This window comes from Pollachius pollachius (assembly GCF_949987615.1).
Source record: "Pollachius pollachius genome assembly, chromosome: 11".
Taxonomy (NCBI): Eukaryota; Metazoa; Chordata; class Actinopteri; order Gadiformes; family Gadidae; genus Pollachius; species Pollachius pollachius.
Window position 1 is genome coordinate 3,103,690 of NC_136944.1, and position 15,660 is coordinate 3,119,349.

The following is a 15,660-nucleotide window of genomic DNA, read 5'->3' on the forward strand; positions in this document are numbered from 1 at the left end:
TTAATTAATTAGTGAATTAATTAATTAACACATTTCCGGTGCCCGTCTCTGTGGTTTGATTCTCCTTGTACCCCGCGGAATGTTGTTCAGACGGTGAAGTTAAACAATGAATTAAGTGGGTCAGAGGGAAATCAATCACAGAGTAATCACGGCTGAAAGGAGAGAGAGCAGAACGGTCCGAGAGGAAACCAGGAGAAGTTTCCTCTCGGACCCCCTCCATTGCTCCCAGACCATCCAGCTCTCACGCGGGTTCTGACGTAACTATGGTAACGGCAAGGCCGGCCCCCCAATCTCCACCAATGACACTCCTTGTCACGGGGGGGGGGAGAGAGAAAGAGAGAGAGAGAGAGAGAGAGAGAGAGAGAGAGAGAGAGAGAGAGAGAGAGAGAGATGTCACCTTTCCTTGTTTCCCGGGAACGAGACGAGAGAGAGAGAGAGATGATGCATACATATCCCGAAAGAATTTCAAGCAAGCAGCGAGACAGAAGACAAGATACAATCAAGCTTTACATGATCATCATCTGAGTATACAACGCTGCACTACACAACATATAAGAAGACAAGAAATCACAAAGACGAGCCGACACACGGATCCCCTTGGCAGTTGCGTACGACCCTTTCGTCGCCCCGTGGGAAACCCTGTTGAAGGCATCAGCCCCGAGTCATTAACAACAGCAGCGCCGTTAAGCTAACACTGACGCAACAGGCTGGAAACTGCTGGGACTGTCTTTTCTTTCCCCTCTTCGTAGCTCCTAGTAGTAGAATCGACTATAACTTATCATCAACCTTCATAGCATCTCTCTCTCTCTCTCTCTCTCACATCACTCACCGCTCCGCGTCTGAGCTGATCAAGGCTCTCTCGGCTGATGCAACACCGCTCTGTTATTGCAGCGTCTGTCTGTCTGTCCTGACGGTGGCTCCTCCACCTGCTCCCTGTCCTCCTCCTGCCCCGCAGGAGAGGGGAGCAGAGGGTGTGGCCGCTGGTCTCAAACACGTAGACCAATGGGGTCAGAGTTTAGGGGTTAGGGGTCAGGGGTTAGGGGTGAGGTGTAAGGGGTTAGGGTGGGGGATCGGAATAGGCGGGAAAGCAAGTCCCATCTGGCTAGGCTACGGCTAACCATCTGTCCTGACGACCCCTCCAGGCTAACATTACCACGGTTCACCTGTTAGCGGTTAGCATCAGCCCAGGACTGCCTGTGCTGATGCTAACCGCTAACAGGTGAACCACACATGAGCACATTGTTTGGATGCGCGGCTGTGCTGACGTCTGGGTTCTGTTTATCTCCCCCACAGGTCGTCTCTGACCTGCCCACACTGTCTGAAGCAGAGCAACACCTTCGACCCCTTCCTCTGCATCTCGCTGCCCATCCCCCTCCGCCACACCAGGTGAGTCACACACCTGGACCAGCTCAGGGGGTTCAGGTTGATGCAGTGCTGTTCACTGGGTAAGGGTTAATTCAGCTCAGGGGGTTCAGATTAATGCAGTGCTGTTCACTGGGTTAGGGTTCATTCAGGTCAGTGTGTTTAGATACATGCAGTGCTGTTCACTGGGTTAGGGTTAATTCAGTTTCATTTAGATCACATATGTTCAATCCGGTTTCATTTTTCTTTTAGCTCAATTATTTCCAGTGCAAATTAAAGTTGAGAATTGAAAGAAAAATGGTACTTGTTTCTGTTATATATTTTTTTTTATTACTTGGTATAGGAATCGGTTGCCTATATGGGCTACAAGCTGCTTGTGTTCACTAATCATCAGGTACAGTGCTCGGCCAGTGAATCGGCTGGACTTTCTTCATCCTAATCAACTTTTTATTGTTCAGCATTGAATGTGCTGACTGATGAACACTGGCTCAGTCGACCGAGCATCCTGACACAGAATTAACACACAGAACCAGGGTAGCCAGGGTGTGAGAGAAGGTGTGAGACAGCGTGTGAGACAGCGTGTAAGAGCAGACAAAGGCCATTCTCACGTGAAGTAATTCCCCCTCCTGCGACACGGGGAGATGCCCTTGAGGAGGCGGAGGTAGAGCTGCTTCACGCTGCACTGAGCCCACTTCCTGTGAGGAACGGCTGGACGTTCTGACGGTTTGTCCAGAGTCAGTCAGGGATAGCCGGTATTAATAGACACCAGAACTGTTCCCCCTCTCTGTCTATTCTCTCTCTCTCTCTCTCTCTCTCTCTCTCTCTCTCTCTCTCTCTCTCCCTGCTCTCTTGTTCTCTCTCTCTTCTGCTTCCTCCCTCCCTCCTGCTATCTTTCATCGTCTCTCCTCCTCACTTCTCTCTCTCTCTCTCCCTATATCTTTATCTGTGTCTCCCCTTAACTCGTTGCAATCCTCTCCCTCCCCTTTTCCTACCTCTCACTCTCTCCTGTTCTCTATCTCCTTCTCTCTCCCTCCCCTCTCTCCCTCCCACTACACCCCTCTCTCTCTAGAACTCTGCCGTCTATAATTTCACCGTTGGTTCAAACATCCACACCCTCTCCTTCGTCACCTCGTCCCAAAGCTCCCCATGAACACAAGAGAGGAACGACCCGTACTTCCCCTACACCTCGATAAAGGTGTAGGTGAATGCTACTTTCGTACTCCCTTCCCTCTGGTTTCCCCAGACAACCCCCCCAGCCCCCCTCCCGTCTCGTTCCCCACCAGCGGGTTCTGTCATGTCTTGCTCCGCCCTCACCCGCCTCCCTTCTCATTCAGGAGATCTCGCCGGCTTGTTCTAACAAATTGCTTGCCAGGGTAAAGGTGCTCGGTCATCTCTGTGCGGCAGATACAGCGGGAAGGAAAACACCTCTGAGGATACGCTCTGCAATAAGCAGAAACACAGATGGGATTATGATAACACAAGTCACACCCGAGTTTGTAAACCACCGCACACAGATTCCTCTGAACCGACCGAAACACTAAACACTGTTTATGGAGACATCTACACTGTGTTTACGGTCTGCACTGTTCACCGCTTGGAGGATATTTTTTATGGAAAATCGTTGCAACATTAACATTAACAATCTGTTGTAAAGCTCACAGAGTTGCTCATTAACACTCCTGGGATGGCTGTTTCTGATTGGTTATTTGTGTGGTCACTGAAGTGTATCGGACGATGCATCACACTTCCTTCAATTACTTAAAACCATGATGCTCTTGCTGCTACTCTTGGGGATGTCAGTGGAGATGTACTGTACTGAAACTGTAAAGCATTGAGGCTTCAAAGACATGTCTTAGTTCTTTCTTATTATGATTTATTATATTTTTGTCAATAAACGTCAAAATCAACCCAGTGTTGCTGCGTGACCTATGACCTTTACCCCTCAATGTCTAGACTACCGTAGGTCTCACTGTCTGTGTTGTGATAGGTCAATGGCAGGTCACCTGTCTCACTGTCTGTATTGTGATAGGGCAATGGCCGGTCAACTGCCTCACCTTCTGTACTGTGATAGGTTGATTGCAGGTCACCTGTCTCACCTTCTGTAATGTGAAAGGTCGATGGCAGGTCACCTGTCTAACCTTCTGTGTTGTAATAGGTCGATGGCAGGTCACCGGTCTCACCTTCTGTATTGTGATAGGTCGATGGCAGGTCACCTGTCTCACTTTCTGTGCTGTGATAGGTCGATGGCAGGTCATCTCCTGAGTGTCTGTGCGGCTGCACCTGTGAGGTTGTCAGCAGTAACCGTGGCGACCTGGCCCCTCTCAGCCGTCTTCCTGCTTTTAAAAAATAGAAAACCGACTCCATTATTTTCGCGGACATAAAACGATGAACCCTAATGATCCATTATTAATGTTAAAATTTATCTGAATTATGCATGTGATTCTCTGTGTGTCCCTTCCTGTCCGAGAGAGAGGGAGAGTGGGGGAGAGGGGTTAGACACATAGGGGGAGGGAGAGAGAGGAGACAAAGCACTAGAGAGCAGTAGGACAGAGGAGAGGGGGAGAGAGAGAGCAGTACAGAGGGGTGAGACACATAGGGGGGAGGGAGAGAGGAGAGAGAGCACCAGAGAGGGGTGAGACACATAGGAGAGGGGGGGAAAGAGAGGGAGAGGGGAGAGACATGGGGGGGGAGAGGAGAGAGAGAGCACTAGAGAGGGGTGAGACACAGGGGGGGGTAGAGAGGAGAGATGGAGGGCCTGAAAGGGAGGCTGATATAGAGGTGGATGAGTTAAAAGAGGAGAAGAGGTTTGAGAAGGTGGAGGAATTGTAGCAGCAGTGGTAACGGTTCCCCCCCCCCCCCCCTTCTAGGCCGCTGTGTTTGGAGGAGGAGGAGGTGGAGGTTGAGGAGGAGGAGGAAGTGTAGCAGCAGTCTAACATTATCCCCCCCCCCAGGCCACTGTGCGTCACCCTGGTGTTCAGCACGCGGGGCCAGCGGTACCTGCGTGTGGGGCTCTCGGTGCCGCTGCAGGGCTCCCTGGCCGGCCTGCGAAGGATGGTGGCCGACGAGGGACACATCTCCCCCGACCAGGTAACCACGGTAACCACATATTATTTGGCCATAAACTGAGCCATTTGAAGTTTAAAATTCATGTGGTCATGCATCTGCCTCATCGGAGACTGCAAACGCACGTCAAAATATCAACTCGTCAGATTCAAATGCGCTCATGGCTCTTAAAGGGGATGGGAGCTGGCAATCTCATTGGTTTATTGCACGTTACGCCTAAACCATACCTAAGGGTAATTAGGGTACTTCAAGGCAACCCTTTTTAGAGTTGCGTCAGGTGCAAGACTCATTTATCCACCAGTATAATAGCAACATCGCCATAGACCCGCCCACAAAGCTACTTGCGTTTGGCGCTTCACACTTGCGTTTCAGACTGTTAAATTAGGCCCCTCTGTCTGTCTGTCTGTCTGTCTATGTCTCTCTCTCTCTTTCTCTCTCTCCCCCCCTCCCTCCCTCCCAGCTCTCTTACTGAATGTTTAGAGTGGGGGGGGGGGGGGAAACTTGCCTCACAGCTGGTGGAGGATTCATGTTTGTCTTCTGCTTCTGTGCTGCGATTGGGAGGAGTGGAGAGGTTAGGGATCAGAGAGAGAGGAGGAGGAGTCCTTACCCTGGAGATGAACTCTGCATTACACCACACTGATGTGTCGTGTGTGTGTGTGTGTGTGTGTGTGTGTGTGTGTGTGTGTGTGTGTATGTGTGTGTGTGTGTGTGTGTGTGTGTGTGTGTCTCAGGTCATCCTTACAGAGATCTACTCCACCGGGTTCCAGCGGTCGTTCTTCGACGAGGACGACCTGACCTGCGTTGCCGACAATGATGTCATCTACGCCTTTCAGGCTCCGCCCCTTTACATCAGAGCGGGATCCGCAAGGATCTCAGGTGAACAAACACACACATGAATACACACACACCAGCACACATATGAACACACACACAATAATAATTCACGATATACAAAAATATATTTTTAACCTGTGTCTCGTAAAATGATATCCACACTCACCTTCAGAGCGTAATTCAACATGGACATAACACAATTTGTGACACAATGTGCACCGTAGCTGTAGAGTGTAAACTAGTACTATGGTACAAAAACTGTATCGTACTAATGCTATTTAAGCTACCTATACAACTAATTATTACGCTAATGCTTCTTCTGCAACTTATCATACTCATACTTCAAATACTTCTATGTATGATACGCGTGTAACGGGTTCGAAGGAATACGAATTGCTTTTAACGGAAAACACAAATACTCGAACTATAACAAAAAGGTCCTTTCAGAGTCATCTCCTTGTGGATTCTGGTATGCTCCACTCGCTCTGGATCTCGGTGGTCCGTTCGCTCCTGGGTTTTTCCTTTTCCTCACTACAACACAAAGCAGGCACATAAATACACACTCCCTGATTGGCCTGAGTGCGGACACCTGCTCGCAATCAGGTCCAATCCCCCCAGCCGATCCCGTGCGCTCCCAACCTGCCCATACTCCCCCTGCAGGCCAGACGTCGCACGTCCCCCCACACACCCCCACCGCCCGACACAGGCCGGGGTCACATCCGGCCGCCCACTCACTCCCCCCCCCCCAGAGCGGGAGAGGAAGTCCGCCACGGCCATCTGCGCCCCAGGCCTGTGTACGACCCGAAAGTTAAAGGGTTGCAATGCGAGGTATCACCGGGTGATCCTCGCGTTAAAGTCCTTCATGCGGTTGAGCCACTGGAGGGGGGCGTGGTCGGAGTAGAGAGTGAACGCGCGTCCCAGCAGGTAGTAGCGAAGGGCGCCGACCGCCCATCGGATGCAAGACACTCCTTCTCCACGTGCTGTACCAACCCTCCCGGTCTGCTAATTTCCGGCTCAGGTACAGCACCGAGCGGTCGACCCCCTTCACCTGCTGGGTCAGGACCACGCCAAGCCCCCTATCCGACGCGTCCGTCTGCAGGGAGAAAGGGATATCAAACATAGGACCGACTCCCCACAGAGGGCTGTTTTAATAGCCTCAAACGACGACACCTGACATGGCTCCGACCGCTGGACTGTATCTGGGGCCCTCTTACCGGTGAGGTCGGTCAAGGGGCTGGCCAGGTCCGAGAAGTGCGGCACAAACTGCCGGTAGTACCCTGCCAGCCCCAAGAACTGCCTCACCTCCTTCTTGGTCCTGGGCCGAGGGGAGGCGGCCACCGCCGCGGTCTTAGCGACCTGTGGCCGGACCTTCCCCCCCCCAGGTGGTACCACAGATACTGGATCTCCCTCCGCCCGATCACACACTTCTTCGGGTTGGCCGTGAGCCCCGCCCGTCTCAGCGACTGAAGCCACCTGCCGCACCTGCTGCTCCCACGTTCCACTATAGATGACAACCTCATCAATGTAGGCAGCAGCATACGCGGCGTGGGGCCGTAACACCCGGTCCATCAGTCGCTGAAATGTGGCCGGGGCCCCGAACAACCCGAACGGAAGCACCTTGAATTGGTATAGACAGAGCGGAGTGGAGAACAGAGCGGCTGCTGGAGACAGCGGAATCTGCCAGTAGCCCTTCGTGCAGTCCAGAGTCGTGTAATAGGTGGCCATGCCAAGCCGGTCCACGAGCTCGTCGATCCGAGGCATTGGGTAGGCGTCAAACTTCGAGACCGCGTTCACCCTATGATAGTCCACGCAGAACCGGACAGACCCGCCGGCTTCCCCACAAGCACGACGGGACTGCACCAGTCGCTGTGAGACTCCTCCACCACGCCCAACTAACATGGTTGCTAATTCGCGTCGCACCACATCTTGTTTGTGGACAGGCAGCCTGTAGGGATGTGTCCGCACCGTTAACCAGGGCTGCGTCTCGATGTTGTGAGTAATTAAGGGGGTGCGACTGAGCAGGGGCGAAAAGATGTCGGCGAACCGGAGTTGCAGGCCGGCAACATCCCGCGCCTGCCTCCTTGAGAGGTCTTCGCCCTGACCTACCAGATGGATGGGACCTGGGCCCCATAGAGTAACTCAAATGGGGAAAATCCTGTGGAAGCCTGGGGCACTTCCCGCACTGCAAATAACAGAGGGTCTAGCCATTGATGCCAATTTCGCGCATCTTTGTGTATGAACTTACGGATCATGGACTTTAACGTCCGGTTAAACCTCTCACACAAGCCGTCCGTTGCTGGGTGATAGACGCTTGTGCGAACGGCCTTGACCTTCAACAACCCGTAAAGTTCTCTAATTGTGCCGACATGAAATTGGTGCCCTGGTCAGTGAGAATCTCTTTCGGGAGTCCCACCCGCGATATGACATGAAACAACGCCTGCGCAACGGAATTGCTTCCGGGTATCGGGTTGCGTAGTCGATCAGGACTAACACAAATCGATACCCGTGTGAGGAACGTTCTAATGGCCAGATAATGTCCATGCCAATGTGGTCGAAGGGGGCTTCCACCAGGGGAAGGGGCCGTAAGGGATCCCTCGGGATGGCAGGACGCGCACCACCTGCGCACTTCCGCCAAAATCCCCGGCCAATAGAACCGGGCCATTATCCGGTTAAGTGTTTTATCGTACCCCAAATGGCCCGCCATTGGGTTATAATGCGCAGCCTGGAAAACCATTTCCCAGCGGCTCCTGGGTACCAGCAACTGGGTGATAACCTCCTCACTCTGGTAGTCACGACTCACCCGATACAGCCTATCCCTAACCACCATAAAGTGTGGGTAAGTCAACGCCGTGTCTGGCCGGACCCGACTCCCATCAATAACTATCACCTGGTCGTAGGCTGAGCTTGATGTGGCGTCACGAGACTGCTCGAGGGGGAAATCCTCCACCGGTGGGAATCTCGGCGCTGGGACCTCGGGTTGAGGACCCCCCCCTTCCCCCGATCCCTGAGCAGCGTCGGACGCCCCCGCCTCAGCGCAGAACACAGCACACGACTTACATGGTCCGACCTGTCTTGTCCGCATCCCCGTAGTCCCCCTAACTGCCTGTGGAAACCCCGCCGAATCCAACCCAAGAATCAGGGGATGCGAGAGGCTCGAACTAACCGCCACCTTGATCCTATATTTTCTACTCCCACAACGAATTACGATGGGGACCAAAGGATACTCGTGCACATCCCCGAGAATACATCTCACCGAAACGCTCAACGCCTCCACCAATGCCTCGGACCGCACCAGGCGCTGGTGGATCATGGTCTGCATGCAGCCCCAGTCCAAAAGCGCCTGGTGCGTACCCCGCTGTATCCTCACCGGGATACGGTACGCCTCACTGGGACCGTGGGGAGGAGACGGGGCACCGGTGACGCGGACGACCTGACCCACCTCCATCATAGGGCACTCCCGCTGGAAGTGGCCAGGCCGCCCGCATCGCCAACACCCCTCCCCTGCTGTCTGAGCGCCCGTCTGTGGAGTGGGGGGGGGAGGCGACTCATGTGCCCGCTCTGGACCGCCCCCACCCCCCATCTCGCCTTCGGCGCCGGGGTTGGCCTATCCCGCCCCGGTACGTGGGCCCGGTGTCGGCGGTCGCTGCCTCGCTGGTGGTGGCTGCAGGTGGCTCTCCGCCAGGACGACCGCGGCAGAGAGACTCTCAGGCCGGTGGTACCAGACCCAGCCGATCCCGTGTGCTCCCAACCTGCCCATACTCCCCCTTGCAGGCCAGACGTCGCACGTCCCCCGACAACGAGTACTACAGCTACTTTACATTCTAATGCTACTTCTACTAATCATGATTATACTGCGTGTAGTATTTATCATGCTATGAATGTATCTTATCATAATAAGACTAAATCATAGTATTCTTCTTAAACTATGAAGCTTTATATTCATATGTTTAAACTCATTTTTTACAACAGTTCTTACCATGCTACTTCTCAGTATTGTTAGTTGTATTTACTGTCTGATTATTGTTAACTCAAACGATGCACAACCATCACCAAGACACATACAAACACACAGATATACACACACACATGTATAAACAAACACACACGTAAATACAAACACATACACAACACACAGAAGGATTACACACATAGACACATACCCGACACACACACACATATATATGCAACAAACACACCGACAAGTAAACACTAACACAAACAAAACACAGATAGAGAAAGATTACACACACATAAACACACATGCATATAAAAACACACACACACACACACAAAAACAAACAGACACACACAAACACACACACACAAACACACAAGGATTACAAACACATAAACACACCCACATATATACATTTACACATATGCACACACATGAAGATTACACACACAGAACAGTCCAAAAGACAGCCTACTCAGTCTATAATTTTCAGAGAGCCGGCTGATCACTATAATCAGGATGGCAGGAGGTCCATCCCTCATTTTCAAAATGAGGGTTGCTAGTTGACTTCTCCTGGCAATTTGTTGAGATTTCCTAGGGGTCCTAACTGCTGTGAGAGCGTTCTTTGATTTCCTGTGTGTGTGTGTGTGTGTGTGTGTGTGTGTGTGTGTGTGTGTGTGTGTGTGTGTGTGTGTGTGTGTGTGTGTGTGTGTGTGTGTGTGTGTGTGTGTGTGTGTTTGGAAGTGCATGGTGCCCAGTGGTTAGTTGTTAAACAGAGCTTTATAAATGAGTTTGTTCACCCTCCTGTATAATAATATATTATAAAACGTTATATTATGTAGGGGCTGTTTAACAGTGTACTTAAAGCCAGAGCATCTGCTGAGTTTGATGGTTTATTCCCAGTCCCTAGTCGGCCGTTTTCTTTAATGATTGTAATCAATAAGAACATGTATAGTATTGTATAATAAACTTGTGTTAAGGTGGATCTAATGTATTAATAAAGGTGTTGTGTGTGTGTGTGTGTGTGTGTGTGTGTGTGTGTGTGTGTGTGTGTGTGTGTGTGTGTGTGTGTGTGTGTGTGTGTGTGTGTTTGGAAGTGTATGGTGCCCAGTGGTTAGTTGTTAAACAGAGCTTTATAAATGAGTTTGTTCACCCTCCTGTATAATAATATATTATAATATGTTATATTATGTAGGGGCTGTTTAACAGTGTACTTAAGGCCAGTGCATCTGCTGAGTTTGATGGTTTATTCCCAGTCCCTAGTCGTCCGTTTTCTTTAATGATTGTAATCAATAAGAACATGTATAGTATTGTTTAATAAACTTGTGTTAAGGTAGATCTAATTTATTAATAAAGGTGTTTCTGATATGAGCAGGATTATTTTTATGCAACTGCAAACTCCACAGTAAAGTGAGAACATGAGCCTCACAGCTGCAGGGACAGACTCATCTAATTGAGGTCAGATGAAATGCAAACATCAAAGTTTCAGACCTTCCTCTCTCATGTACCCCCAAAGCCCAGATGTATGCCTTCAGTCACACCGAACCCCCAGGACCTCAGGTTCGCTTAGCCCTGGAGGATTGAGGGGTTCTCTGGTCTTCTCTCTGAGTAGAAGTAGAGACGAGACAGCAACGGGTTGGAAGAGCGAGGGAATGAGATGGGGCATAGGTCAAAAAAGAGGTTGGACTGAACCTGCTCCCGACTAGGAGATTGGTGGACTGTTATTAACCCCAACCTTGATAATAAAACAGTGACATAACGTTCAAACACCTTCCTAGAAGCACAGCGGAAATGGACTATAAATTCTAACTTGAACTCCTTTATAAAGTTATCGTTAAGCCATTCCACCAGATCCAGAACCTTTTGCCGAGCGAACGCTCACCAATAAACACTTCCCTGCCCCCCCTCTATCCAGCCTCAGACTTCAAGGCGGAGGAACTATAAATAATACTTTTCTCCCATTAGCGCTGGCAGTCCACTCCGAGCTCAGAGCCGGTCGTCCTTGTCCTGATCTTCATCAGGATCCCCTTACTGAGTCTGAGTGCCCCTCCATGAGGACCGAGGCATGAGGCTGCTGTGTCCCTCTGTCTGTAAGTCTTCTGGGCTTTTTCCGACAGAACCGCCTGGCCTGCAGCCCATTGGCTGGTGGAACACCAACAACCTATTACAACAGCAGCAGGGATAGAGGGCTTAGTGGGAGCTGGCTACAGACAGATTTTCCATTTCTGCACATCTATTTTACCTTCTGTTTATAAGTTGTGCCCGTACTTTCTGGGGAGGATTGTAAATGTAAAGGTGATTTGTTTCATTGACATCTTGTTATTTGCCTTTGAAGAACCTCATTAAAAACTTCAGCAGAAGAAGAAAGCAAAGAAGCATCTCTGTGGGCGGCAGGAACGATGGTTGAATCTGGAGATCTTCATTCGTTGGTCTCCAGCCAACTGAGAGCTTGGGCCCTAGCGCCATCGCCTTTGTCAGGAATCGATGGCGTTTACATGAAGAGGGCCGGTGATGGCTCCGTATCGCTACATTAGATAATCCGTATGTCTCGGCTCCTCTCGAGGAAGGATTCGGATCGTGAGCTGACTTTATGGCGCGTTAGAGAGAGAGGAGCGAGCATTAAGTAGCTTCTGTAATTACCAAACATGAATGGGCTGTGATCCAGATGCGCTTCAATCAATTACCCATAACGGCCAGGATGGGGTTGGAAAGGTCTGAGGGAGGGGTGGCGGGGAGGTGAACCCCAAGGGGTTCAGCCGGGGTAATGCCCTTGAGCAAGGCACTCCAGGGTTGTGGTAGTGGTTGCTTGTTGGGAACCTGTGGATCTGTTCGAGGTGCAGCTTCTAGTGGAACGGACTTGGCTGATTTTATGTCCATAATTAGTTTTAATTGCTGTTGAGTCCAAAGAAAAAACACGATTGGTTGTGCTGTACTTAACTTAGAATGAGCCATTTATATCCTCATCCCTTTCTTCCTTGAGAGCTGTTACCTCCAGTTTGGCAGACCACATAATAGAACTGATGAATCTATCAGGAATCTCCTCTCTGAAGAGCCTCCTCGCCTCTTCCCCTAACCCTGCAGTCCGCAGTGTGGCTGTAGGCTTCCCTGGCATAGTAACAGCCGTCCATATATCCACTTTATACATCCCTTTCTCTTAGGAACACTTGCTTATATAGCCTCCCTCAAACTGAGTTCTCAACAGAAACGATGACAACAGCTAAATCTAAAGCCCACATACACACCAACACACCATCACACAAACACACCATCACACCATCACACCAACACACCCTCACACCAACAGACCAACACTGCGCGGTGAAGAACAGAGACGGCCAATGGGATAAAAATACACTCAGTTGTAAAATACACACGAGTAACAAGACACCCACTGCTAATAAAACACGTCTGAAGTCGGTTTTAAAAGCTTCATTAAACCATCAACCAGAGGAGAAGACAGTATGAGAGAGATCTACAGACTGTATGTAGGACCCTCACAGTCAACCAGTCTGGGCTTGCTGAGGTCTTGAGATCTACAGACTCTGTGGAGGACACTCACAATGGACCGGTCTTGGTCTAACTCAGGTTCTGACGGAGGAGGTCAGAGTGTTTGTGTTGTCCCCATCAGGTTTACGCCCTGCTTTGGTCTTCAGGCAGAGCAGACCTCTTTGTTCATCCAGGGTGAGACGTTTCTCTCCGACTCCTTAAAGCAGAGTGGAGAGCATGAGTTCAGCCCGGTGTTCATCAGGGTTTTTCTGTCTGCAGAGCGGCTGGCCTGTTGCCCTTCTAAACCATTCAGGACTCAGACCCCCTCAGCGGACCCTGCAGTCCTGAGATCACTGGGACAGGAGAGAGGTCTCCTCAGGTCTGCTCCTGTCCTGTGTTCCTGATGACCAGAGAGAAGCCTTCTCCCAGGTCTGCTCCTGTCCCCGTGTTCCCTGGGGAGGGAGAGAGGTCTCCTCAGGTCTGCACCTGTCCATGTGAGGGTCCTCTCCGTGGTTTCCCTGGCGTCTCCTGATGCAGGCAGCGCTCCAGGTGTTAACGCTCTGAATCTGATCTGGGGCCAGAGTGAACCCAAAGCCTGAGCCAAGCGGCATAATGAACTTCTAACTCTCACTGCCCACGGTTCACTGCTTTAGATTACATCTTCTAGTTGAGAGGAAACAGATTTCCACAAATAGAAAGAGAAACAGCACCTCTGCAGCAACAGTTTACTGTGTGTCGGTGTTCGAGGTCTGAGCTCATGTCTGACAGCCATCTTGTGAAGGGGGGGGGGGCGGTTTGTGGTGTGGTGGGCGGGGTTGTTGCCGGGCAGGGTGTGTGTTCTGTAGGGACAGAGGTGTTTAATTATGGGATGTCATTTTGTTTGTCTAAGATTAGTGTTAGAGTCAGAGACCTTCCTGTTGGCTTTGTGGGAATTCAGTAGAAGAAGACAAAGGAGTCCATTAACCGTTCACCGCACGGCAGGATTTAATGTGATCGCCTTACTCTGTAGATCTAATCGTGTGTGTGTGTGTGTGTGTGTGTGTGTGTGTGTGTTCTGAGCTAACTTCAACATGTTTACTTTGTGTCTACTTTGCCACTATGCTGCAGAACGACTGGAATTTGCTGCAAGGTTTTCCAAACCTCCCACACACTCAGCAACCGCACACACACACACTCACACACACACACACACACACAGCCTCACATACACTCCCACATACATGCACAGACAAGCACACACAGCCACTCTCAAGCGCACACAAACTCATGAGCACATACCGACCAACTGAAACACACAAAAACCATCACACACATCCACAAATAACCCCACACACAGAGCAGAACTCTTCGTCTCTCACACCTCTGCCTCCGTCCAGAGGCCGGCAGCAGCAGGTTGTAAATTAAAAGCGCAGTTAATAGCATCCTTGGGAGCCTAATAGCCAATGAGAGGCCTCCGCTCGCCTGTCTGAGTTTATAAATCAGAGAACAACGCAAGGTGACCTGCAGACATGACTGAAGAGACACATACACACACATACATACACACACAAACATGCACACTCACACAGGCGTGGCAGGCGGTGTCAACAATAGACTAAGGCTGTCTGAGCTTGTCATGGTTCTCGTCAGAACCCACAAAAATTAGGATTTTATTCTACTTGCAAACTTTGTGTTTCTCTGCATTAGTGTGGTCATAGTTAAAGTCAAATTTTCTCCATCTCTCTCTGTCTGTCTCCTTGGTTCTCTCTCTGTGTTTCTCTCCCTCTGTCTGTCTGTCTGTCTGTCTGTCTGTCTGTCTGTCTGTCTGTCTGTCTGTCTGTCTGTGTGAACAGGGTACCACCACAGCCTTCCGTCCTCGCCCTTCTCTTCTGGTCCTGAAGGTCAAAGGTTACCCCCGTCGGGCACGCTGTCCTCTGAGTTCCTGAACCAGGGCGGACCGGCCCGCATCCTGCTGCTGGTCTGCAATGCAGCGCAGAACGTCAGGTAAAGGACCTCCAGACCGGGGTACTACTGGCTGCTACCAGGTACTCTGACCGTCAGGTAAAAGACCTCCAGACCGGGGTACTACTGGCTGCTACCAGGTACTCTGACCGTCAGGTAAAAGACCTCCAGACCGGGGTACTACTGGCTGCTACCAGGTACGCTGACCGTCAGGTAAAAGACCTCCGGACCGGGGTACTACTGGCTGCTACCAGGTACTCTGACCGTCAGGTAAAGGACCTCCAGACCGGGGTATTAGCAGGTACTCTGACCGTCAGGTAATCGCTGCTCAGCCAGAGCTTCACACTCCACACACACTGTGGCGTAATACAATAAGAGAGTCCGAAAAGCTAAACTTAAACAGCCCAGACATAGCTCCACATGTTCAAACACACCGTGCAGTGGCTGCCTCTTGGTTGTTTTTCTAAATTGGAGGATTATTTCAGACAAAGTGATAAAATGGCAGATAACTGTGTTGACAGTCAGGCTAGACAAATGGCAATGATTAAAACAAGGGAAAAATTATGCTCTTAACACCCCAGTGGAGTCATGTGACCTTGAAGTTCTAGAAGGGCCCTTCTCTCAGAGAGAACTCCAAATCTCAATTATATGTATGATATAAACATCATGGTGGCTTTAAGACACCCAGGTAATGCTGACATTATGCTGGAAGGGTTCAGATGCACCAAGAATTCTTTGCTCAGAATTCTTAGTGTGTGCCTCGGTCTCTAAGTCCGTGAAATGGGGACCTGGATTAGTTTGTTTGCGGACACTATGGAGAGATCGACGCCGCGAGAGGAGGGGAGAGGATCACATGTCATGACAGAGGCACCAATTAACCCGAGGTCTCTGAGCACCACCCAGTCCTTTAGTGCTCCTGAGACAGATCAGGTCAGCCTCCTACAATCACAACACCAGGAAATGATATTACCCATCAGGCCAAGGGCTATGCATTGAAATGACTCCAGTGTGTGTGTGTG

General features: G+C 50.6%; 1 protein-coding gene across 1 annotated transcript in view; it reads left to right on the plus strand.

Annotated features, from left to right (window-relative positions):
• The window catches only part of LOC307082623 (ubiquitin carboxyl-terminal hydrolase 43-like), a gene marked incomplete at both ends in the record, with an annotated part of 66,899 nt that overhangs the window by 23,754 nt on the left and 27,485 nt on the right, over positions 1-15,660 (plus strand). Inside the window, 4 exon segments of the mRNA XM_079746247.1 lie at positions 1,294-1,386; positions 4,314-4,449; positions 5,157-5,301; positions 14,533-14,683. Of these exon segments, the coding sequence (XP_079602373.1) occupies positions 1,294-1,386; positions 4,314-4,449; positions 5,157-5,301; positions 14,533-14,683 (525 nt within the window).